This window comes from Setaria viridis, chromosome 2 (assembly GCF_005286985.2).
Source record: "Setaria viridis chromosome 2, Setaria_viridis_v4.0, whole genome shotgun sequence".
Classification (NCBI taxonomy): Eukaryota; Viridiplantae; Streptophyta; class Magnoliopsida; order Poales; family Poaceae; genus Setaria; species Setaria viridis.
Window position 1 is genome coordinate 45046597 of NC_048264.2, and position 26678 is coordinate 45073274.

The window sequence follows — 26678 nt, forward strand, 5'->3', positions numbered from 1 at the left end:
AGGTCGGTGGTGGGCGGGCGGCGCGGCGGCGAGCTAGCCGCTGGTCGGGGTGGAGGATGAGGGGGCGGGAGTGGCAGCGCGCTGGGGAAGATGATAGCAGGAGCGGTGGATGGACTAGCGTTATTTGTCAAAAAGACGGGCCGCAGATGGATCTGGACCTCTAAGCCGCGCCTCCTATCTAGTAGCTTCCGGAAGCCAGATAGAAGAGCCCCCTAACTGTATGATCTGTGCAGTATATAAGGAAATACATATGAACCTAAAGCTAACTCTTAGATCTTTCTTCCTAGCTTAGTTATCTTAAGATGATTCTTCTGTGTGTGTGTCACACTACCCATCCTATCATTATCTTGTGTAATGTATCTACTCATCCTATGATATACTCATATACAAAGTAAACTATTTTGACATACCCGCCTTCCTTTGGGAAATACGATACCCTGGAATACTCTCGGGGTGAAATGCTACAATGGTATATCCGTACACTTGCAGATTTATTCGTGATCGTTAAATATACTAACATGGACGAAGATTGAGACATGGAGGATCCCGTTAGGGTTGAGATGCACCAGCTCCAACTTATAATAATTAAGAAGACCACGCGCGATGAAGTAAGGGAAGATTACCGATTTGTTCTCGTAGGTCTCTAGGGGAATTGTGTTCCCTAGAGCACATCTCCACTTGACGATGTCCTTGTCCTGGAGAAGCTTGGCACCCACGAGCGCCTGGATGTCCTCTTCCATCGTCGTCGAGCGCTTCCAAGCATAGATAGCATTGGGCGACGCATCAGTGTTGACATGCCCATACTTGGGCGGTGGCAGTTGAGGTTCTTTCTTCTTGCCTCTACTCTTCTTCTTCTCCTTGGCAGGGTTGGACCTGGATGCCTTCCTCCCCATCCTAGATGTCATGAGTGTTTGCTTTTGCATATGCTCGGGGGCTCGGGATTGAGGGATGGCAGCGCTAGTGCTCAAGGTCGGACAGTGGCGGTGGCATTAGGGCTATAGTATAGGAGATGAAGAGGCAGATGGCAAAGGTGAAAACGAAAGGGATACCTTCCTCCATTATTTATAACGGCATCACAGCAGTGAATCGGGTAAGGCTGCGTTTGGATGTTGATATTGGAGAGCTTGGCATTGAATTGGTTCCAATACCAAATCTGTCATGGTATTGCATTGGACCACAATTCAAATTCTGTTGTTTGGATGACTATGCATTGACTTTTGGAATCCTTGGAATCATTCCAATTCAACTTCCAGTTTGGATGTGCAAAAGGGATTGAAATCAAATTTTGGTTAGGCACCCCTCTCCATCCACTGCCTAGGCCCAAGAGCTCCACGCCTAGATCCGCTGCCCAGCCATGGAGAACCTCCCCCGTGGAGTAAGAAGCAGCCATGGAGAACCACCGGTGGTGGAGGGAGGCTAGGAGGGGTGGTGCGCTCATCGGTGAAGGAAGGTCGGGAGGGACGGCGCGCTCGCCGATGGAGGGAGGCCAGAAGGGGCGACACGCTTGCCGGCGGGGGAAGGAAGGACTCAGAGCAGTGGATCGGAGGGCTGCAAGGCCAGTAGTTAGGTTCAGCCGAGCCCACCCTTGGCGGCCACGGATATACAACCCCCAAGATAGACACTTACCGACTCCAGGAGGCCATCCATGCTATGGCACGTGTCAAGATGGTGGAAAACGAGGTTCAACCAACCTTAGGGCCGACCCTCCCAAGGTGGGCCAACCCACCAAACCTTATCTAGACAGGAAGTCAACCCTGGTCCAGCATCCAACCGACCTTAGGAAGCAATTCAGATGGTGCAAATGGCGGCCGACCCCAAGTCCACAACCAAACCGCCTCTGCTGCTCACCTACAAGAGTACCCCCTCCTCCAAAACCAACCTATTGAAGCTATAAGAGGATCTCACCTCATTTGCAAACACACAAGAAGAGGAGATCCAAGAAGCGAAGCGCTGCTAATACTACACTTAGAAAATAGGGAGAGAGGTGAGGTGAGAATGCAGGGGAGGAGCCGGAGCTGTCGGCCCCTCTTCCACCTTGTACCTCGGCAGATGTGGCTCAACTTTGAGTATCATACAGTTCTTGTTTGGTAACTCTTGTTCCTATAAGTAATTAAGCATGAGTTCTTGCCTACGTTCGTTCACTGGTTCCTCGTTCGCTGCTTAGTAGTTTATCCTACTTTGAGTGAGTGCCTTATTTCTGAGCTCGAGTAAGGTAGTGATCGAAAGTGTTGACGTGGTGTCTAGGCTAGAGATTACCTTGGTTTGCACCTAGTTCAATGGAATAGTTAGTAGCCGCCATGGTGACAGTCCTATCCAGTCGACGTAGCCCACCACATTAGTTCTGGACTATAGGACTTAGGGATAGGCCCGAAGTGAACTCGCCTGTGTAATTATGATCCGTTTGATTCATCAGAATAGTCGGTGTTACTACACAAGTACCCTCTCTACCCTCCTGCTTATCTATCTCCTCTCTCTTTGTCGTCACCCTTACCATCCATCTAGATAAATTAGTTTAGGATTAGAGCACCTCACATTCCCCGTGAAAATCGATACTCTGGAATACTCCCGGGTGAACGCTACATCGATATCCGTACGCTTGCGGATTTATTCTGTAAGGCTAAGGAGTGCCAACAAAGCCCGTTGTAGTCTCTTCACGCGGTCTTAGCACCGTCCAGATCCTATGCTGCGTCATGGGAGGCGTGGCCATTGTTGTGCCGCTGTTGTCGAGGCGGTGCGGGCGCAACGCCAGGGGTGGTTAGAATAGTGGAGCGCACGCCCCGCATAGTGCTAGGTATGGCTCGTGTCAGGTCCTGTGTAGCATAGGGCTAGATGTGGCCTGATTGTTTGCATCGCATCGCCGAGTACGGGCAGCCACAGAGGGTCAACAGGATGTTTGACTGACCAAGGCCTTGGTCGCGCCCTCCCCGCTCGAACCCCTTCACGGGGTCAGGGCGCCTGCGAGGCTGGCATCCAAGGACGGGTGGCAGGTTCTCGAGGCAGGGGCCAGCCTAGGAGGATCGGAAATAGGTCCCGCACCTGGGCTCAGCCCATCCACTCGGACAGGTTAGGAAGACGCGGATGATGTCAACCCCTCAATTGGGCCCGCTGATTAATCTAGGTGAGGTAGAGCGATACGGTGGACGCGCCGGTAGTCTTACTTGGTGGGCCTGCAGCCATTGACATGCAGGTACCCCTGGTACTAACATCCGTCGGAAGGAGTTCTTGTTGCTTGGTTTAGGTGGAGCAGAAAAATGGTGTATATTAGTTTATTTTCATGTAAAGAGAAATTAGGATGAATAGTTTGCCAAATTATTTTTTATGGAACTGAAAGGGTGTAAGGCCCATGATGATCATATATTAAAAAGATAAAAGATATTTACAAAACAAAGAAAACAAGAAGATTACATAAGTTTACCAAGTTGTCACAGCAAATTAAGCAATTTACAAGTTGTTGATTCAATCTGTACACGCCTGTTAAGTTGATGTATAATAAATGCAATTTACTTAAGAAAATATTTAAGATTTAATAAGACACCATTATAGTATCTTTAAATGTTATATAGACTTAATATTTTTTGAAAAGCAAAACTTAGCGTCTCTCCCATTTGGAACGAAGGAAGATTTGAGGAATTTTAGAGAATAAAAATCTTATAGGAAACTTTTCTATGAAGCCCTTTAGAACAAACGATTGAGTTGTTACAAATCTTATAAAATTTGTACTAGGGTGGCTTGTTCTACGGAGATTTTGGAGGAATTCTACCAAGTATTGAACCTCGTAAAAGGTTCCTTTGTGTCACCCTCTCTTATTACGTTTTTGTATTTTCTATGCTACATCTAAACGTTTATTTTTACTTTCCTGTGTTTGAGTTTTTGAATCATGTCTGTTCGCTTCAGCTTATCAGCCACCAAACAGTGTTTTCCTCTCACAACAAATCAGCCGTTTCAGCTTTTCAACCGGCTTATAAGCTGAAGCGAATAGAACCCTTACCCTTTCAACTTCTCCAGCTGTGACCTGTTGTCAGGTAGCACTCGCCCCTCGCCTAGCCCTGCCATGCTTTTGCAAAAGCAGTCGTGCCTGACTGGCGCTTGCGCTGCGCATCAGTTTAAAACAATGTCCTGGCCGTTTCAAACCCCACGCTAACCCATCCTGCATTTAAGACAACAGGCTTCACACTCAGCCGTCATCGCCACTGGCGTCGAAAACCCCATGGTACCCTAACTTCTCCCCCGTCTCCGGCAAGAGCGCCGCCAGTAGGTCTTGAACTCTACCGCTACGGATGTGCGCGTGCTCCCCTGCTAGGCTGTGGTAAAAAAAAACTCTCATCTCGCCCTTTATTGCTGGCACGCACTTGGTGTTGGGACTTCGTTTGGAGTTGATCGGAAGTGGAGCAATCGCGGGTCGCGGCCGACCTCACCGCTGCCTTGCAGCCGACCTAACCATTGCACCATCACCGCCGACATCGTCACTGTGTCACCTGCAAAGTAGATCGCAAAAAAAAAACACTCCAGCTCGCTCCTCCTAAACCCTGACTCCGTCACAGATCTGATGGCTCGCGGATGTAGCCTCGCGGGTGTAGATTAGGGGGCATGACCCAAATGTAGCTGGTTCCATCAACTGGGTTAGGAACAGGAGGTCTCCATGGATGGAGTTGGGAGTCCCTATGTTCCCCTCCTCCACATCTAGCTTATTTTTTTGTTTTAGCTGCTCACCTCGATGATCCGGGGAGACCTATCTCGAAGGGGAGCACGATCGTGGCGGCCACAGGCAGCCGTGCGCCAAGATGCCCCGCCACGTCGCAGGAAGGGTCGCTGCTCCTTCTTCCATGCACCAGCGGTGGTCAGGACCTGCACGCTCCATTGTAGTGGCTGCAACGGTACCTCATTCGAGGTTACTGATAAGTACTATTTTGTTTAGGGAACTTCTCAGCATCAACAGAGCTACAATTATGTAGTTGCAAGACAAATGCCCTTAGTTTGATTGTTTTTGGCTAGCATTGTTGCATCTAGGAAATATTTCTATTCAATATGCAAATAAATTAGATTATTGCAACTAACTAAAAACTTGTGTCTATTACCTTTTGCCTGTATACAACATGTGAGTTAGTTAACATTTGTTACCTACTATTGCTATTTCACAATTTAATTAGTTGAAAACAACATTATTTATTTGGTTTGGGTTGAGCCTATGTAGGATAAACCACAGCATGTGCTTTGTGGCTGTTGAGTTCCAAGTGAGCGATCCAAGTGATAAGGCTCAACTGTACATAGGATTGCTACGTTTAAACCTCAACCACTATACGATAAAATCAGTGTACATAGGATTGCTCATGATCATTGTGGTGTTGCCATATGGCAACTTCCACACTCTTCCATACAAAATATCCTAACTCTAAAATCCTCCTCATCGCTATCTAGTTTCTTATATTTCTACCATACTAAAATATCTAGTTTTAGAGTATTCTACACTTCACCATGAAGCATGGCAACTATGACTTATGCATTTTCTCCAATTTTCTACAACCTTCCTATCTTGCCATGATCTTATCCTTATACATGGCAAAGTTAGTCTCTTGAGATCTTCACAATCTTCTATAATGTTCCAAGTATGCATTGCATATTTTAACAAATTATTTTTATGATATGATACTAAGATGTTCCCATTGCCCATGGCGATGTTGCTGGAGGGATTGACAATCATAGAGAGACTCTACGCATTCTCAAGAGATGCACATTTGCCATCCCTCTATTTTTTGTCATGGTTGGAGGGCAGATTGTGGCAATCACTCCTGTGCATAATCCTATCAGGGTATGTCCAGCCACCATATAATGAGGCTATTCAACTCATCATGTTTCGGACGTTACTGGGCAGTGGATCTCCTTATCAGGAATAGTGACTTGTATTTCCTCGCCTTTCGCCAAGTGCTTTTGCTAACAGATGAGGAGATTCAAGCTGGAGTGCAAGCCAATGGCAGGTGGTTCCGGTTCAATGACCATGACATTGCTCTTCCACCCTTCATCAACGCTACAACCATTAGTTTCAACAGTGGTTACGGCTCAACTTAAGTTCAACTCATAACTTTGCTTCCATGTGCATTTTTTTAGAACAGAGCAGCCCTTCATATTGATGTTGTACATTTACTCTATGCCATTGCAATTTTTGCGATTTTCTCCAGTGATGAAGTTATACCTGGTTGCGACTACTCTCTCATAAACATGTGGTTTGCGCTTGCCAAGTTTGAAGATAACCAGTGCATCACTGACCAGTTCAAGCGGGCAGTTTACAACGTGATGGTAACCTACTGCGAGCCGAGATGGATGGGGTCTCTAGAAAGGGAGATGGATGAGAGAATCGCCAACAACGCTCCTCCGGCAGAGCGGATCTCAGAACACTGGCAGAAAATCCACTACTTCGGCAAGTTCTCAGAAGAGGTTCTAGATGCTTGTGTCAATGGTACTATAGCACTTGACCAGAGGTTGCCTCAGCGTTACATAGAGGTACACGGTTTAGACACCATGGGCGGGATACTTGGCACCGATGGAAACAGCGGGGACCTTCTTCTCGTCAGGATCGACATCAGCAAGTTGGGCCTAATGGATGATGAGGAGCTGGCCCTCTTCGCGCTGCAGCAAGGTGCAGCCGCTCAGGTGGAAGAACCGGGGTTCGATGAGCCTCAAGAGGGAGCCGAAGCCGATAAGGACCCCGAAAACTAATGAGATTTCAGTACGTGAAGAAGCCAATCACTTTTTGGAGGTAGTTAGAAAGGCTGTGTGATGGTTTCGGAGTGTTTCTCAGCACTTTCTCTGCTACGTTATGAAACTACATGCTAGCATTCTGTCTCTATATGGTTTTTGAATGGAGTGCTTGTTCTCTGCAACGTCATGAAACTACATGCTACCATTCTGTCTTTAACTAATTAGCATACTCTGCCTGTATATCTTCAGTTCTACTTCTATAGATGGTGTCTGCTATAGAGTTTTAGCCCTACATCCATTTATATCTTACATTATTCATTATTTGATTTAGAATTCTGGATAGTGCATGTACCTAAACGGAGGTTTTTTTTGATGTGCCGGAATGAGAACATACTTAAAAAACCATCATTGGAGTCGGTGTTGGCATTAGCCCCAAGTGAAGTTGCAGCAATGAACAAGATACATATCCATGGGGATTTCTTTTCTCCATAAACTACAAATAATTATGTGAAGAAATCGGCGCCCAAACTTTAATACCGACTCCCTAGAAGTGGCACCAAAGTGGTGTGGCACCACTTCTTCTGTGGACCTTATACTCACACTACTCTGAGGAGACCTTCGCATTGGCACCAATACGGGAGACCAACTCTCTACAAGGGAACTCAAATCTTTTATTCACCTACTCACAACTTGATACAACACTCACTCTTACACTCTTTATGTGACCACCATACAATGACTCCACTACACTACATTGCAACCTTTCCATTTCTTCACCTATGGCTCACATGCCACTCTATGCCATGGTATGGCTAGAAGGGAGGGGAGCACCTCTATTTATAGGTGCTCATGATCATTGTGATGTTGCCATATGGCAACTTCCACACTCTTCCATACAAAATATCCTAATTCTAAAATCCTCCTCATCGCTATCTAGTTTCTTATATTTCTACCATACTAAAATATCTAGTTTTAGAGTATTCTATACTTCACCATGAAGCATGGCAACTATGGCTTATGCATTTTCCCCAATTTTCTAGAACCTTCATACCTTGCCATGATCTTATCCTTATACATGGCAAAGTTAGTCTCTTGAGATCTCCACAATCTTCTATAATGTTCCAAGTATGCATTGCATATTTTAACAAATTATTTTTATGATATGATGCTAGGATGTTCCCATTGCCCATGGTGATGTTGCTGGAGAGATTGACAGTTATAGAGAGACTCTACGCATTCTCAAGAGATGGACATTTGCCAGCGCTCCGTTTTTTGTCGTGGTTGAAGGGCAGGTTGTGGTAGTCACTCCTGTGCATAATCCTATCAAGGCATATCCAGCCACCATATACTGAGGTTGTTCAACTCATCATGTTTCGGACGTTACTGGGCAGTGGATCTCCTTATCAGGGATAGTGACTTGTATTTCCTCACCTTTCGTCGAGTGCTTCTACTAACAGATGAGGAGATTCAAGCTGGAGTGCAAGCCAATGGCAGGTGGTTTCAGTTCAATGACCATGATATTGCTCTTCCACCCTTCATCAACGCTACAACCATCAGTTTGAACAGTGGTTACGGCTCAGCGTAAGTTCAACTCATTACTTCGCTTCCATGTGCATTTTTTTTAGAACAGAGCAGCCCTTTATATTGATGTTGTACATTTACTCTATGCCAGTGCAACTTTTGTGATTTTCTCAGGTGACGAAGTTATGCCTGGTGGCGACTACTCTCTCGTAAACATGTGGTTTGCGCTTGCCAAGTTTGAAGATAACCAGTGCATCACTGACCAGTTCAAGCGGGCAGTTTACAACATGATGGTAACCTACTGCGAGCCGAGATGGCTGGGGTCTCTAGAAAGGGAGATGGATGAGAGAATCGCCAACAACGCTCCTCCGGCAAAGCTGATCTCAGAACACTGGCAGAAAATCCACTACTTCAGCACGTTCTCAGAAGAGGTTCTGGATGCTTGTGTCAATGGTACTATAGCACTTGACTAGAGGTTGCCTTAGCGTTACATGGAGGTACACAGTTTCGATACGATGGGCGGGATACTCGGCACCGATGGCAACAACGGGGAGCTTCTTCTCGTCAGGATCGACACCAGCAAGTTGGGCCTAACGGATGATGAGGAGCTGGCCCTCTTCACACCGCAGCAAGGTGCAGCCACTCAGGTGGAAGAATCGGGGTTCGATGAGCCTCAGGGGGGAGCCGAAGCCAATGAGGATCCCGTAAACTAATGAGATTTCAGTACGTGAAGAAGTCTATCACTTTTTGGAGGTAGTTAGAAAGACTGTGTGATGGTTTCGGAGTGTTTATCTGCACTTTCTCTGCTACGTTATGAAACTACATGCTAGCATTCTATTTCTATATGGTTTTGAAATGGAGTGCTTGTTCTCTGCAACGTCATGAAACTACGTGCTACTATTCTTTCTTTAACTAAGTAGCATACTCTAGCTGTATATCTTCAGTTCTACTTCTATAGATGGTGTCTGTTGCAAAGTTTTAGCTCTGCATCCATTTGTATCTTACATTATTCATTGTTTGGTTTAGAATTTTGGACAGTGCATGTACCTGAACGGAGGTTTTTTTTAATGTACCGGAATGAGAACATACTTAGAAAATCATCATTGGAGTCGGTGTTGGCATTAGCCCGAAGTGAAGTTGCAGCAATGAACAAGATACATCTGGGCGGTTATGTTGGGTGTGACTGTGCTTCCCATCAAAGCATGAAAGCATGTTTCCTACCTACCATGGAAACCTGTGTGCTTAGAAAAAAAACGACGCTAGAGAAGCACCATGCATCATGCGAGTTCAATGGAATATAATCCTTCGGTCCAGCTAATACTACAAAAAACACAACTCTATATCTATGACTGTATAAAAAATATGCTGTATAAATACATGAATTTTTCCCATCAGACAAAAATAATATTTTTTGCTGTATAATGAAAAGAAAGAAGGGCTTCGTCGTACGTCGTTCCGCTATACCCGTTTGTCGAGCGTCTGATCCAGAGCAAACGGCTGAGATTGTCCGATGGAGTCGATTTTGCAAAATAGCCCTCATAAATTGCAAACATCAACTCCCCCTGTGCCTCCCAATCTCCCAACGCCAGAAGCCCGAGCAGCCGCCTGCCTACCCTCGCTCCATCGATCTCCGGCGCACGGACCATCTCCGGCAAACGGATCGGCGGCACCTTCTACGATCCCGGGGTGGCACCCGCGGAGGGAAACAGGAGGAGATCCGATTGGCGGCACGCCGGAGTGGAATGGGGAGCTGCTGCGGCGTGCCCGAGCAGCCGTCATACGCTATGGGCAGGCACCAGACGACGCTACCGCGGCGACCATCGGGAGCCACCTCATCGCGACCATCCCGACCGCGACTCCTCTGTAGTTGTGCAGGAGGGGGAGCTACTGCAGGCGGCCTCTGTTCGGTAGTAGGCCGCTGCCGTGCCTGGGGAATTTCAAGCCGCTGCTCGGGGGAGCCCCTCCGCGCCGTGGTCCCTTTGGCTGATCGGATCCACATGGCAAGCGAGCGCCGCCGGAGTAGGCGAGGCCAGTCGCGAAGGGATCTGCTGCCGGGGTTGGTGCCACCGCCATTGGCAGGTGCCCTCACCGATCAAAAAGGTCGTCCGGTGGGGTTGAGCAGCGCGGACGCGGCCAGCCGTGATCCACGCGGTTGCTGCGGCGAGCGCCGCCGCAACTCATAGTGGTGATGGCCGCCGCTCGTGGTCTGGCTGAGTTGCTGCCGTCGGTGCGGAGGGCCGGGCTTGCCGTCCTTAGGGAACGCGCGGAGGCCTGACAGGCGCCAGGCGGTGGGGCTGGCGGCACTGCAGGCGGAGTCCCAAAGCCTCACCACCCTCATCCGCGCGCGTCCGGCGGACTCCCAATGGCGTCGTCAGCCAGCGGTGGCGCCGCCACGGCCAGGCTTTCAAGGGTGCGGCTGCCCTTTACCTGCGACACTCAGTTGCTTGCGCTCGTTTCGCCGGGGTGCTTGTCTCCGGCCCGGCCGTGGAACTGACTATCTTGCATTTGCTTTGCAGCACATCCCTGACGAGCTCCCTGCGAGAATAGGTGCCAGGGAGGCCCTCGTCGTCGGCCCCTCCCCCCGGCAAGGCCAAGCCCTGGCGTGTCGAGGTCGGGTGGGACGACGACGGCACGTTCCTGGGCGCGGGTTGCCGGACTTCGCAGATGCCTTTCGGCGTCAACGCCGGGGCCGTGTCGTGCTCACCATCCAGACATTCGCCAGCTCCTGTTTCAGGGCGCCTGTTGCTCAACCAGCTACAGCTGCCGGTAAAGATTGATGTTTTCTCTACATGTTGAAATCTCTCACCTGTGAATGCGATGGATGCTTGGATGGATTAATTCTTTTGAGTTCCTTGTGTCAGTTGCCCTTTTTCTTCCCTTGTCAATGCAAACCTCTCTCTTCTTGTACTAGGGTTATCTCCCAACCAAAGAATTAGAATACAGACTTACAGAGATCAGTAATGTTATAGGGTGTTTGGTTTGAGGAATTAGGTAGTCCATCATCTTCTCATTCCTTACTTTTTTTTATTGGGTTTATAGAATGGAAGGTGTTGATCCATCATCACTCCAATCCTCGCAAGCTAATAATTAGTACTAGGATTATTTCGCCAAATTTGAGGAATGGACTCATGATGCACCACTTCATCTAGAATAGGTTGGTTGCTCAGACCAAACACCCCTTAATGATCTGCTTGGACTCTGAAATCCCGATTCTACTATTCCAGCATTGTAGTCACTGTGAATCTAAAAACGAAAGAAAGATCTTGCCATTCCAGAAGTTCAGACAGTGAAGAGCTTCTCACTGAATATCTCCAATGGCTCTCTGGTTTTCAACATTTATAGCCTTATGCTTTTTGTTACACATGATTAATGGATCTCTTATTATTGAAATTGCAGGATTGGTCTCCAAATAAGCTTCACCAAGACTGCAGGATCCTGTACCTTCGGAAGGTCAGTGAGCCCTCCCTCCCTCAGTACGTAGCATTTTTCACTCAGTTTTCTTTGTAGCCATAGTGCGCTTGGGAACCTAATAGAGCTTTCGACTGGCTATGTGCTTGCAAACAATGGAAAATTAGCTTCAAGTTTATGTGGAAGCTTAACTGATGCTTCTCTGCTCGAACATTAAAATTCTTCAGCTATCTATTTCTCAGGTAAAATTTGCATCTATGTGCTGCTATTTGATTCATTGTTGGTTTCTTTTGTGCCCAGCTGAATCATGTTCGTTTCAGGAATGTTGTAACCAGCTCCAGCACACCCAAACAAAGACTTTGCCACTGTGATCCAAAGAGGTAGCCCAATTTAATTCATGAAAAGGAAACAGCCCCTTCTATTACCAATTGCAAATTGTTTATAATTTATAGTTAAAAAATAAGTATGTCTGAGTATTATGGTTGATGTAAAGCTATGGTCAACTTTTTCTTGAGAAAAGTTTACTATGCACTGGGTTTGAAGTTGCATTCACATTCAGAATTACTGATAAAGAATTATATGCAGTAACATATCTTTGCATAGGTTCAGAATTATCTTTGCATAGAGATGATTGGGGATTTTGATTCTTCTTTTTTTCTCTTTTGATTCTATCTTTGCTGGATGAGAAGGCATTGAATGTTGTCATTTCTCAAGGGATGGCATGAATGGTACCAAAAGGTGCTTTTTAGCTGCAGTTGCTGCCTGCTCTCCTGGAATGGCGTAAATCATTCCTGTGTTCATCATTGGAGCAGTTTCTGAAGTTGTAAACTTCGTCTTGGTCTTGTATATAATTAGCTGTGATCTAATGAGACTATAATCTTTTAGAAACGCGGTGAAGAAATATCCATCGTTTTGAGTTATATAATTTTGAATTTCGGTGACCTAACAGTGCTAAGTCTCTGATATAAAGTTTTTTCCTGTTACCTTCTTAAATATGTCCTTTTACTTACAATCTCAATATTTTCTATATAGTTGAATTATCTTCTATTCTACTATCTTCTCTTCTCTCAGTTAATTATTGTTGCTGTTGTTTTACAACACTATACTTTCCATAGATGACACTAATACTATAAACTCCATAGAAGGCCATCTCAATATCTGAAAGCATGTTTTCTGTTCAAAATCTCGTGGGGAGAAAATTACTAACCATACAGATTTAGATGATTGCAATATAAACAAGCACAATATACGAGAGTCTAAGTGAAATTACCTTTTTGCATCTACTTGCTAACCATGTACACGGTAACAACTATTTAGCCACCACCCATGAGGTGGCAAAATTTGCTAGAGGACACACTAAACTTGTGGTAATTGCTATGGAATACTGAAGGGGGTTTTATTTGCAGACGGAAAGTGTCTGTAGCAATGACCATGATTGTTCGATGTCCTCTAGCAAATCTTCCAATCTTAATATTCTACTCCCTCAGTTTTAAATTGTAAGTTGTTTTGACAATTCTAGATGTATGATTTCTGCTATGCATATAGATACACGTTATATCTAGATATATAGTAAAATCTATGTATTTAGAAAAGCGCCAAAACTTATGCTTTCTAAGCCAAAACGGAGGAAGTATTAAGAAAACCCAAGTCTTCAATCTATGTCTAATTGTTTGGTGCTACTTGATGCTTTCTACCAATTTCGCGTAAGGATTGAAAGTATGAAACCTGTGCATAATGCCACTCCCTACTGCTTATATTGCTAAAACATTTTTTTCCTAAAAACTTGTGTAAAGTGCGCTAAATTAAACCTGATTTCCTAACAAGCAGCGACCATGATATTTCTCAACAAGTGGCGATGAGTATTCGGATCCATGTTGTTTACTGTAATGCAGGAAGAGGGAGTCACAATGTATGGCGTATGAAGCTTATAACCCCGCTAACGAGAACGATGTAATCAAGGCCTGTTGCCTGCTGCTTCCACACCCTACCACACATTTTTGCTAAAACCATGCCAAGTGGCACATGATCGAGACAATAAGTGGAGCACCGAGTCGAAAAGGCATGGGTAGCTACATTGACATTTGTGACAAACGTCAAAACGCCTGCCCATGAAATTGTAGACGCATAAATTTAACTAGGTACCAAACAGGAGCATGTCCACGAACACATGTAGCTAAAAGTGCATGACTAAAATTTAGTCCCTGGATCAAACAGGCCGTAAGCTTCAATTAGCAGACACACCAATCATTCCCGAAATGATATGAGCGACCAGGCGACAGTGACTTCCATTGTACAGAAACCAAATTCAAGCTTATCAGATGTGCTTCTACCAGCTTTCTTCGGCGTGAAAACAGCCTCATTTCTCACAATATTGCCGTCATCTTGCCATGCCCTAACAAAAACTATCAGCTTTCCACCAGCTACAGCAGAGAGAACACGGCGGGAAAGCAAGATGTCTCCTGAATCAGTGACACGTGACTGCTCAACCAAGTCCTCACAGACAAGCAGGGTGACTTTCTCATAATCAATACTGGTGTCAGGAGCACGACCACGGGGATCTCTGGTAACACGGGCACCAAATTGACCATGAAAACCACATCGCCATGACCCACCCATGACACGAACAAAGATTGTGGCCTCCACCGATGAACGAATTTGTCCAAGTGTAAAAAACACTGTGCTACGCTTGCTAATGAAAGCTCTCTCTAACAGGCGCTGACATTGGATTGTAGGAGAGACTCGTAACTGCTCAGCTTGAATGCATAGGATTCTATCGTCAGATTCAGCACTGCCCTTCACTTTTAGCATAACCTCAATGGTCGCAGGATCATTTACCACAATGGCACGAGTAGGGCCTATCAGTTCTAAATATGGATCCTGCGAACCATTACATAAACATAAACAATGGGTAAAGGAAAGGTTAAAAAGAGGTAGAAATTTAGCGGCAAAGTGTCAGCATAACATGTACGGTGTGCGACACAAAAGGATGGACGAAACTATTAACTTAATGATTATGATGAAAAGACCAGGATTGCTAGGCACAAACAACCAGAGCCATCAAGATGTGTACCATTAAAAGTATTTTTATGCCAATGGTTTGCAGATAAAACCTGAAACAATTACAGGCCAGGCTTGAAATGCTTGAAACCATCTAGCACTGGCATGTAAAGGTTTTGGAGTTCTGAATGGTACTTTCAGCATCTAATTAAACAAATGCAGAATGTGTTTTCCTACAGGCTCTGCATGTACTCCACAATTTGGAATAGCTCCCTTATCCCAATATTAAAGATGTAAGAACCGAAGCTAGATGCAAGAACCGAAGCTGATGTGTTGAATCAGTAATTGCCTAATTGGTTTTGTCCAAGTGAACAACACATGTGCCCTCACACAGTAATATGACTATTTTTTTTCCTGTTTGAAAAATAAAAAAGTGGGGGCAACCCCTAAACCTAAAGTGACTCACTGCTCTACCAACTGATGCTCAGCTCTCATATGATGATCTTTACAACATGTCTATCTTAATATTCTTTTCACCTTCTTGCACATAAGTTGATCTGTATAGATGACTCTAATGCAAAGAAAAACCATGGGCTCTGTTTTGTAAGATCACAAAAGGCTGTCATTGACGGAATTGAATGGATTGACTGAGATGGTACATGAGTAAATACAAGTTGGTTGCTAACTTTATACACGAATGCATGGTGATGAAAATTAATAAGGAATACAGGTTCAACTGAAACTTTGTAGAAGATAAGGTGTGATAGGAAGCAAAGCAAGAAACAGCCAAAAGAATGAATGTTGATTAAGAAATGCTGTGAACCTGCTGAGTGAGTGTTTGGCAGTTGTTCCTTGGACGACTGAAGACAATATTGCGTCTTGGTTCAATTGAGTCACGTACAGCAATGATACCAAATACATCGAGCGGAAACTGTAAGCCCCCTCTTATTTCTGCGATCTTAGCTGAAAAGAACTGTAAAGTATGACAGCAACAGGCATGCCGTGGTGGTGAAGGATCATCTGTATAACGCATGGCAGGGATGTGCGCTGCACAATGTTGAAGGATATTTCGTGGGTTAGGATGATATCAACTAGCAGCAGCAGTAATAATAGCAAAAATGACAGTAACTATCATGTGCGGGGTAGAATATCTATTGTAATTTACTGGCCCTACACACACAAAGGCGGAACAAGGGTTGAGCATGGACCCACGTGAAGAATTTTGGGAGAGTCCCTCTGCTGTATGACCTTTTCCGAAGTTCAGCAAGCCAACACCTCAAGTGACCATTGCCCAAATCCATGTACGTACAGGCATACAGCACTAGCTAGGCAGCAACCAATAGCATGCGTACATGAATCTTTACTAGTTCAGCAAGCCAACACCGTTCAGCACTTAAACTCAAATGCCCATTACCCAAATCCATGTACATACAGGCATACAGCACTAGGCAGCAACCAACAGCATGCGTACATGAATCTTTACTGGATAATTACCTAATGCGTGTGTAAACAGTGAAAAATTGTTGACAAATGCAATCATTATAATGTCTACAATAGCACGTTCCTCCACTACTGTACACACATCTATGTATCTAGTGGGATTTAACAAACATCAGGGTAAGTTAGCAATATTACCTTACCAATCGATCCAGATGCAAAACATCGAATGAACCGAATGAACCATTGTTAAGATAATAGATGCAGACGAGTAATCGAGAACTCACTGATGCCATCGAATGAACCGAAGACGTTGGACCATAGAGCCATCCAGAAGCGGCGAAACTGGCTATACTTAGCCCGTAAGGCTTCATCATCCGATCCGAAATCCATCTCCTCATCAGCCTCCCCCTCCGTCTTCCACTCCGCCAGAGCCGCTTCTACCATCGAACGGTAGAGCCCCCCCCTTCCACCACTCAGATTTGTCCCCCTCCGCGTTCTTTTCCACCGAGCGATCCCCATCTTCTTGTGCCCAAATCGCATCCGCCTCAAGACGTTTCTGGGATTGGAGAGGGGCTGACTGAGGCTCAGGGCGGTCTCTCTTCTTGCTGGCTTCCTGTCTCATCAACGCCTCCGGCACCCTCTCCATCTCAAACAGTTCGGGAACGGCAAAATGGATCGTCCTCGCCTCGCCGCTCCGGAAAAAGAAACCCTATATCTGGTGTAGTACGTCTAGCCGCCTCTCGCCCCGGAGGATGCGTAGCGCCAATAATATAGGCCAAACCCTGATGACGAGTTCGTTACGTACGTACAATGCCTTTCGGCCCAATCCACTCGAGAAACGGCCCAAGATATTTTGCCTCCCATAAACTGTAGTCCCGTGAACCGAAAAACCATGGAAAAACTGGCTCATATACTCTTCAACAGTATGGGCTCCCGTGGGGTGGATCTGGCCGTTGTGCTCCTCCTCCGTTGCAACGTCCTGCTACGCGGGGCGGCCTTATTGGCGGCAGCAACTGGGCTCGCGACGGCTTGGGGCGTGGGCGTGCTGCTACCGGCATGCGGGGCCCTTGCTTTTGAGGCCAGTGCGGCGGCGCTGCCGGCACCCAAGTCCGGTGGCCGCCGTCAGTGCCGTCGTGGGAGGACCCGACCCTTTCTCGTCGCCGGGTGTAGTCACGGTGAGGCGGACGTCATCTCTACTGTGCCTGCTGCAATCTTCATCCTCGCGAGGATCTGCCCGCCGCCGTTTGGTGGTTGTGGGTATGGCGGCCCTTCCTTGGGATATGGCCACTTACTCGACCTCCAGCAGGTCCTCAATACCTCTTTCACGTTGTATGGCAGGAGGTCAATAGATTTCTCGTTGTGGTGATGATATGGTCGTTCAGGAACTACATGCGAAAGTTTTACCTTCCTTGAGGGATTTGCTGTGGTGCTTTTTGCAAGGTCAGCGGTCTTCTAGGTGACAGCCTTACTCTGGCTCGCTGGATGGGCAGCGACGGCGTCTCCACCGTCCTTCTTGGAGACGTCCTCTTGAAAGTCCTTTTAGCCTGACATTCATTACTTAAGGTGGGATGGTAAGTAAGCTACGTGCGAGGCTTGAGATCGTGGGCCATGCACTGCACACGCGCATATTTCGCGTGAAAAATCGTGTGACTTGTGACTTGTGAGCCGGGACTAAAGATCCCCCTCTGAATGGATTTTTGGAAGATTTGCCCCCTACCAACTGGGACTAAAGGCGAGTTTTTTTTGTACCAGTGGCTCCTGCCCGGTCGCCGACCTACCTGTCCTTCCCCTCAACGTCTCCGAATTGGTGGCTTGTGCCGCACCCTGAGCCGACAGGATGCGGCGCCCCCTTTCCGATGGAGATGCTTGGTGGTGCACAACTCCAAGGCAGCGGCCCATCCAGGCTTGGAGCCCCTTCCATGCGCCTCCCACGGCATGTGGCCACGATCGGGACGGCCAGTGGAGGCCCCTCCCAGCGTGCAGACGCGACCAGGGGAAGCCCCTCCGCAGCAACGGTGACTGCTCGAGCCCGAGGTGGACGATGGCGGCGAGGTTGGCATGGTCTTGGCATCATGCGCCGGAGGCGACAGGGAGGACAGTCAGGCACTCAGGCTGCTGTCGGAGAGGAAGGAGAGGGCAATGCAGTCGATCCACAACTTTCCGAATTACATGCAAATTTTTTTTATATCTTTCAGGGAAGGCAAGTTGTTTGAATGAATGAGCCAACCTGGCAGGGCCGATAGGATGCGGCGCCCCCTTTCCGATGGAGATGCTTGGCGGTGCACAGCCCCAAGGCAGCAGCCCATCATGGCTTGGAGCCCCTTCCATGCGCCTCCCACGGCACGTGGCCACGACCGGGATGGCCAGTGCAGACGCGATCAGGGGAAGCCCCTTCGCAGCAACGGTGACTGCTCGAGCCCGAGGTGGACAATGGTGTTGAGGTTGGCATGGTCTTGGCATCGTGTGCCGGAGGTGACAGGGAGGACAATCAGGCACTCAGGCTGTTGTCGGAGAGGAAGGAGAGGGCAATGGAGTTGATTCCACGACTTTCTGAATTACATGCGAATTTTTTTATATCTTCCGAAGAAGCCAAGTTTTTTGAACAAATGAGCCAACCTGGTTTAGAAAAAAAAATACATACACACTATTTCTTATTCTATGAGCCCCACGTTGCTCTCACCCAGGCGGCACCCCCAAACCCTAGCCGCCGCCACCCCAATCCCCAGCCTCTCGCCTCGCTGCCGCCAGAGCTCGACACCGGAAGCCCGCATGAGGGCTAGGATGGCAATAGCAGGGCTGCTTTTGCTGGCTCAAGGTGAGACCCGACGGATCTAAGTCGCGACAACGGCACGGCTGCAGTGGCGGAAGAAGACCCGCGCGCTGGATCAAGGGTGTGTGGGCAGTGGTGGTCGTATGGAGGACTTGCGGCATGAAGGAGGCCCTACGGCGTGGGCCCTAGTGGCAGGGCTGCAATGGCGAAGGTAGCCTGATGACAACGACGCGGAGCAAGGTGACGCTTCGACGGTCCCGTGCCGCTGTCGGCGGAAGCGGTCGTGTGCAGAGGTGGCCGCGTGCGTCAAGGATGCAGTTTGAAGGCATCGTGGTGGTAGTTAGGGGTGGTCTACACAGGGCTTGTTAGTGGCACCATGGTGGTGTGGCTTGCGCCGGTCGGAGCGAGGGGGCACCACTAACGCCATGGAGGTGTGGCTGGTGGTACCGAGCCACCTTGCTTGCGATATAGGTGCTGCAGAGGTGGTAGCGGACGGTGCCAGAGTTACCTCACATGCGTTGCTAGCGGTTGCTGTGACGGTGGCCACGGGTTGAGGCGCGACGGTGTTGAAGGAGCTCGTGCTTGGGCCATGATAGCGATGGAGAGTTTTGCACCCAAAGTGCATAGGTGGTGGGCTGACTTGGATGTGGTGGCTCCCGTGCGTGTGGTGGGCAATTTGCTGATTTTGCCTTGGCTGCGTTGGAGCTGCGACGGTTGTGGCAAGGGGTGCTTTCCAGGCAAAAGTCTTGCTTGACCCATGCTAGGCCAGCAATAGCGGCGTTTTTGTAGATGTCGTGCTCCCTCCTTAGGGGTGTTGTCGAGGTACCCTCCTCTTCCTGATGGGATTCTCCAGGTGAAAACCTTGGCTGAGATCTCTCAGGCAGGCGGCGATAGCATTTTCGACGTCATTTCTATCATGGAAGTATCGTCTTTGGAGATCCTATTCTGACCTTCTTCTCGGCAGCTTTTCATCGACATTGTGGTGCTCTTGGCTATCAAGATGGTAGGGTTATGCGTGGGACGAGTGGATCCTCCTTCTCTCTCGCCCTCTCACCTCGCAACCTCTGCCTGTGTTGACGGTCGGGGGCCCGCACGTTCCGGTGGAGTGCTGCCTAGTTAGAGTTCAGCGATGCGTTTGCAACTCCACGTTGGTCTAGCGGCGATTGGTCACGCATTGTGGCAGCCGGCTTGGTACTAGGTGCTAAGTTCTTTCCCTTGGCGGATCGTTGCTATCATCAGTGCACGTTGTTCTCATTCTTCAGGCTGAGTTGCTCATCCAATAGGAACGTTATGTATGGAGTGACGTAATATGTGTGGTATAAGTTGATGTTCTAATCCAACCGATCGGATCCGGTCGCGTTGAACTTCCGATCCAACCAATCAAATTTAATTTATTTTTTAATCTTCTTTTTTTTTCAATGTAAACGTAGTTTCATGCGCGGTTGTTAAAAGACACGCACGACCGCATCCGCCGCGCTCGACCGCATTCCGTTACAACGCGTGTCCAGACCCAAGGGCTGTACGGGTCCACGTGATAAAGCGCCGGGCCCTTCTCGCGTCGCCTCCCGAAGTTTCCAGAGTCGAGCCGAGTCCCGTCGTCCCGACTAATCAAAGGGCTCAAACCCCCCCCCCCCCCCCCCCCCCCCCCCCCCCAAAAAAAAAAAAAAGCTCCCGACTGATCCGGCCTCGTTTGCGGTAAGCGTGTGCGTGCTCCTTTCTCGCAGTTTTTGCCTCGCAGATTAGTTTTCTAATTTTTTGAAATGGGGCCAGATTAGTTGTCAGCTTTGACGAGTATAGCTGTTTTGGGAATGGCTCGTCGTTGGATGTTAATTAGCCAGACAAGTCGTTTGTTTTTCCTAGATGATTGGCGATGGTTCTGCTGCGAAAATTGTTGGATCGTTGACGCGTTTCGTTAGTTTTTCTCAGTTTGCTCGTGATCTTGTAGTTGGTTCTGCGTAAGTACTCTGAGGATTCGTATCCTTGATGAAGCTAATTGTGTTACGTGGTTCTATATTACTATCTGGCTTCGCGGTGGTAATCTGTTGAGATGTACCCATTATTTAGCTGCTAATTATATCCAGGATTCTACATTTCTACACTCAGATGGTTGAGGATCGGCAGTTAGTTTGCTGAAAATTGCTAATTTTACCTAGGATTCTACTATTTGATTCGCGGTTGCTGGCCGCCGCCGCCGCCGCCGGGTGGGATGGCTCGGTCATGTGGTGAGAAGAGAGCGAATCGAATCGAGACGTCCCGATATCTGTCGTTTTAAAAGTCAGGCCTCCGTAGATGATTATTTTTTTCCGGTGGTAATCGTTAAAACCGCTGGTATTTAAAATTGGATTACCCCTCTTCCAAACAGATTTTTGGAGCTAGACTTGTAAAAAAATCAGGAGTTGTATTTTACAGAGGTTTTGGGACTAAAACCAGCCTTCCAAACATGCCCTAAAAGGTAGTTTTTAGGGAGAGAGTGATGAGATAGAAAGCTTTGCTTTTCTTAAAAGTTGGGTACTTTATGCTTAAGCTGTTCCATATATTGATGTCTTCTTGAAAGTCTTTCTTTGTGCATCTACAGATCTACTGTTCCATTAGGAAGTTACTGATGTCTAATAAGATGATTCATTAGCACCACTGCATTGATCTAACTATAGTTTTTTTCTGCTCATGTTATTGATTTATCCTAGATCAATATGAGAAGGGGTTACAGTTACAGTCCTTCGCCACCAAGGGGTTACAGGAGAAGGGCTCGCAGCCCGACTCCCCGTGATTATAATGGTGACCGTGGTAGAGATCTACCAACCAGTCTTTTGGTCAGGAATCTCCGTCGGGACTGCAGGTAAATATTTGTCCAACTTTCACTTTCTGCTGTAATTACAGCTATAGAGCTTGTTGCTGTATAACAGATAGTTTGTTAATCTACATATTCAAACTCAATTCAGTGCCTTGCATGCTCAGAAACTAATTGAAGTGCAAATCTGCAATGTTCCCGTTTGTTTTGTTCATTAAGGGAATCTTGTCTTGTAGACCTAGCAAATCATTTGAATAGAGCCTGAAGCTAGGATAACTTATGTAACGCCAGTTATTTTCTATTTATACAATTCTAGGATTCTTCTTCCTTAATGGATAATAGTGGTATAGGTTCCAAAGATGTATCCGGTTGACCAGTGTTACCACATCGGCCGTGCCTGTACACGTGAGATTTTGCCAAGAGCCAAATCGATATTCAGTTAGTTTTGGCACCTTAGTGATTTCTCTCTATTTATTCTCTCTTTGCGTTTTCTAGCGCTTATTATTCAGTTATGGTTCCCATGTGCATGCCCTGGCGATCATAGGTAGCGTCTCAAAAGAGACTTCCTTCTTCCTGTATTTTGTCACCTTCTAATGTACAGTACATTGATAATTGATTTCAGGCCAGAAGACCTTCGTCGCCCATTCGCACAGTTTGGTCGAGTTAAAGATATATATCTCCCAAGAGATTATTACACTGGGTAAGAAACTAACCTAGATTGTTGCCAATGGGCTTCTGTGACTGAGAAGCTACTTGTAAAAACGTAGCTCTCGCTTCAACTTTGTGTCTTTGTGGCATTGCACAAGTTGTTGCAGCCCTATGAAAAGATGTATTTATGTCATTGCGGTATTGACATAGAACCTTTGAAGATGGTTACTTTTTCCCACCTCTTGAGATAACGTGAAAATAATTGTTTGAAGACACAAGTCTAAAAGATTACTGTTGAACAGAAGGAAGAAATAGAGAATTTCAATTAAGTGATCTGCAACTTAAAAGAGTACCCAGTACTATTCAAGAGAAGGGAAGAATTATATTTACAAGTTTAAGAGATACTCAAGTCATGAAGAGTTTCAAGTTTGTATTGGAACTCACTTGGGTGCAAGGTCAGCAGCAACCTAGTGCACTTTTACCTGTTTAACTTAAGTTTTTTTCTTATTTCTATCAGCAACCATGTGAAACATCCATATAGTTTTACCAGTTCGATATCTGGTCTGCTCTGAAATACTAATTCTAACCTGATATCTTTGAAAAATGAGTGTGATTTTTTTAGAACTCTGATAAGAGAATTTTCTTGAGCTCCGCTACAGGGAGCCCCGAGGATTTGGGTTTGTGCAGTTTTATGATCCTGAAGATGCTGCTGATGCAAAGTACTACATGGATGGGCAAATAGTTCTTGGCAGGCAAATAACTGTTGTATTTGCGGAGGAGAATAGGAAGAAGCCTCAGGAGATGAGAGCTAGGGACAGAGTCAGGTTTGTTGATTCTTCCCAGTGCGACTACCTTGCTACTGAATGGCACATTGTTTCTCTATTCATTGTTTGCTGCCCATTGCAGAGGTCGTTCCTATGACCGGAGATATTCTCGCTCTAGGTCCCCTCCTTATTCTAGGGGCCGTTCTCCTTCACGCAGCTACTCGAGGTATGTGTGCCCCTTGTATCTTGGTCTTAAAGGGTATCGAATTCTCGTTGATACAATTCAAATGTGCTTCATTGATAGGTCTCCTTCACCTCCGAATCCAAAACACAGGCTCAGGGAGAGGTCCTACTCACGCTCACCTGTTGACAGCAGATCAAGAAGCGGGAGCCCCTATGAGGAGCGATACCGCAGATCCTCACCAAGAGAGAGGTCTCTCCCTGTTAGCGGATGAAGTAGTCTTATGATCTGGAGCTACTACTGTGAAATCAGCGCTTGCCGAGTGGTGACCTACTTGCTGTGTATTTCTGAACCATATGATCTGTGGTGTATCCAAGATAATTCCCAGTAGTATCGACAGACTATCGTCAGAGTATGGCAATTCAGAACGTTTGTTACCAATTCGGACCATCTGTTGTCTGTAGAGTGATTGCTTTGGGTGTAATAGGCTGGTTTACGGTATGAATAAAGTTGGTTGGATTACGATAGCTGTGTGATGCGCTGGGGTTGAACAATTTACACGGCCGAGTTATGGTAACGTTGGATCTCGATCATTTGAAACCATTTCATGCCTGCGCACCAAGATAGACATGGGTGGCTATCAGACGTGATCGATCTTGCACAGATGCAAAGTACTGTTAGGTGTCAGAAACACGAGAAGATAATCATTAGCAACTCGTCTGTCAGCTGCCATTGTACGTACACCTTCTCCGCTGTCGTTCCGGCCTTCCGGGTTAATCATTAACTGGGCTGTATCGCACGGAGGCGCGGTTGTGGGTTGGGCTCCAGCAACTCCCTCCTTCAGCGCGTGCGCACGCCGAGTTGGGTTGGGTTGGGCTCCAGCAACCCGTCCAGCCTGTGGGCTGCTGCGGTCGCGCACGCGCGGCGAAGCGAGGATTCAGGAGCGCGCGCTCCTCGACCACGACCCACCACCCCGCAGCCTTGCCCGGACGCGCCCGTGCTAAACAAAAGCCACGGCGTTGACACGCTGGCAGAAAGCGCCGAGGCGGCCACTCGATCGACCGGCAGCGCCGGCCGCGCGCGTGTGCGGGAGTGGCGCGGCGTGCCCGTGTGAACGAGCCTCGCATGATGGACAGCGCGCGCGGGTTGTTTCCATCTGACCGTCCGAGCCAGCAGGTACCCCAAAGTGAGGAATGCGTGCGTGCAACCACGAGTCATGAGTGAATGCGGCCACGAGGATCGTGACGACCTGGAGTACGTGTCTGTGTGACCGCAGTACAAGACGCCACGAACGTGTCGAGTCCGGGGCACGGCAAGGCAAGCGGTGCCCGTTCCGACGTTCCGGCCGGCACACGGATTCGTGGACCTCGCGTCGCGCGCCCCGCGTTCAACTATTGTCAACTTGTTGGACTTTGGTAACGAGAACAAGTTTGGCAACCGGAAAACCACCCGTTAACGTTCCAAACCCCCTCAAAAGTCTCCGTGCCATGGAACTAGTAGGCGGCTTGTTTATTACTCTACATCTTTGATTTTGACCTTTCATAGCGTCTGTCCGATGAAACCATGCGTCGAGATTGGCCCGAGAACCGCGCGCCAGCTCGGCACAGGAGTCACCCCAAGTCGTAGGTCTCCTTCACACGGACGTGACGTAGACTTCGTTTAATTTGCTCGAAGACTAGCGACACACTGCTTTTAATGACTTCCTGGTCTTTTCACTCTTTGCATCCGTAAGTCCTGGTAGACCTACTAACTCGAAGCACCCTAGCTACTAACCCTTTTTTTTTCCATGTCTGCTGAAAGAGTAATTGTGGGAATAAAATCAATCTATTCCATAGCAACGTGCGTCTATACATATGGAGGCCGGGGTGGCTCTAAGCCAACCGCACAGGCGTATATGCCTAAAATCAAGGGCTGACTACTATAATTATACATACTATAATTACAATAGTCTAACACTCCCCCGCAGTCTAATCGGGAGCATCGCTAACGGTCAGGCTGGATCGAAACTCCTGGAACAACGAGGTGGGTAGGCCCTTGGTGAAGACGTCGGCGTACTGTGATGTCGTAGGAACATGAAGAACCCGAACGTGACCGAGGGCGACCTTCTCTCGAACAAAATGGAGATCAATCTCTACATGTTTTGTTCGCTGATGCTGCACTGGATTGCTGGAGAGATATACTGCACTGACGTTATCACAATAGATCAAAGTGGCTCGGCGAGGAGGGCGGTGAAGCTCGAACAGTAGCTGTCGCAGCCAGGTGGCTTCAGCTACGCCATTCGCCACAGCACGGTACTCGGCCTCAGCGCTGGATCGTGAGACCGTGTGCTAACGCTTGGAGGACCAGGACACCAGATTGTCACCTAGGAACACTGCGTAGCCAGAGGTGGAGCGACGGGTATCCGGGCATCCAGCCCAGTCTGCATCCGTGTACACGATGAGCTCTGTAGGTGACGAGCGGCGCATAGTCAAACCAAGTGAAAGAGTGCCTCGTAGGTACCGTAGAATCCGTTTGAGAGCCGCGAGGTGGGGCTCCCTGGGGTCATGCATGTAGAGGCACACTTGCTGAACAGCAAAAGCAATATCCGGACGGGTAAATGTCAGATACTGCAGGGCACCAGCGAGACTACGGTACTGTGTGGAGTCAGCGACAGGAGGTCCATCTGCGGATAATTTGGAGTGTACATCGACAGGGGTGCTGCAAGGCTTGCACTCACTCATCCCGGCTCGCTCCAAAATGTCCTGAGAGTATTGTCGCTGAGAAAGAAATAAACCACTGGCAGAGCGTCACTGAAATGCCCAGAAAATGGTGAAGCGGACCCATATCAGTCATAGCAAACTCACACCGGAGAGCCCCAATAATCTGCTTCAGAAGACTGGTAGAGGAAGCAGTGAGAACAATGTCATCCACATAAAGCAACAACAAAGCTGTGTCTATCCCTCGTCGATATATAAAGAGTGAAGTGTCTGACTTTGCTTCAACAAATCCAAGTGAAAGAAGATGAGAGGCAACCGATGATGCCAAGCACGCGGAGCTTGCTTCAGACCATATAGAGACTTGTTGAGCCGACAAACGAAATCAGGACGAGAAGAATCCACAAAACCTGTGGGCTGAATGCAGTACACCGTCTCTGTGAGAGTACCATGCAGGAACGCATTTTTTACATCCAACTGGTGAATGGGCCAGTCCTGAGAGAGAGCCAGAGAAAGAACCACTCGGACTGTCGCGGGCTTGACCACCGGGCTGAACGTCTCATCATAATCAATACCAGGCCGCTGTGTGAAACCCCGGAGGACCCAGCGGGCCTTGTAGCGATCCAAAGAACCATCTGCAAGTAGTTTGTGACGAAAAACCCACTTGCCGGTGACCATGTTAACACCAGGAGGCCGTGGCACAAGACTCCAGGTGTCATTGGCAATCAAGGCGTCGTACTCAGCTTGCATAGCGGAGCGCCAATTTGGATCGGAC

At 47.7% G+C, this 26678-nt stretch overlaps 2 protein-coding genes and 1 long non-coding RNA gene across 4 annotated transcripts; 2 read left to right on the top strand and 1 right to left on the bottom strand.

The window, feature by feature from the left end:
• Positions 1-11559: 11559 nt before the first annotated feature.
• On the top strand, positions 11560-12222 carry LOC117846089 (uncharacterized). Its single transcript, XR_004638216.2, has 2 exons — positions 11560-11864; positions 11943-12222. It is a non-coding gene; the product is annotated as an uncharacterized lncRNA (long non-coding RNA).
• A 1347-nt stretch (positions 12223-13569) lies between these two features.
• Positions 13570-16862, bottom strand: LOC117845871 (uncharacterized). Its single transcript, XM_034726951.2, has 3 exons — positions 16344-16862; positions 15443-15666; positions 13570-14499 (listed from the first exon to the last, which is right to left on the bottom strand). Exons 1-3 carry the CDS (start codon positions 16597-16599, stop codon positions 13867-13869), a joined length of 1113 nt encoding a protein of 370 aa, XP_034582842.1. The 5' UTR covers positions 16600-16862; the 3' UTR covers positions 13570-13866.
• A 3596-nt stretch (positions 16863-20458) lies between these two features.
• LOC117842751 (serine/arginine-rich SC35-like splicing factor SCL33) lies at positions 20459-23737 on the top strand. Of its 2 annotated transcripts, none has more exons than XM_034723259.2 (6): positions 20459-20532; positions 21514-21665; positions 22240-22317; positions 22925-23089; positions 23172-23255; positions 23334-23737. In XM_034723259.2, the coding sequence occupies exons 2-6, from the start codon at positions 21520-21522 to the stop codon at positions 23482-23484; spliced, it is 624 nt and encodes a 207-aa protein (XP_034579150.1). In that variant the 5' UTR covers positions 20459-20532; positions 21514-21519; the 3' UTR covers positions 23485-23737. The 2 variants fall into 2 exon arrangements, with proteins under 2 accessions (XP_034579150.1, XP_034579149.1); XM_034723258.2 differs by having other exon boundaries at positions 20461-20524.
• Positions 23738-26678: the final 2941 nt, after the last annotated feature.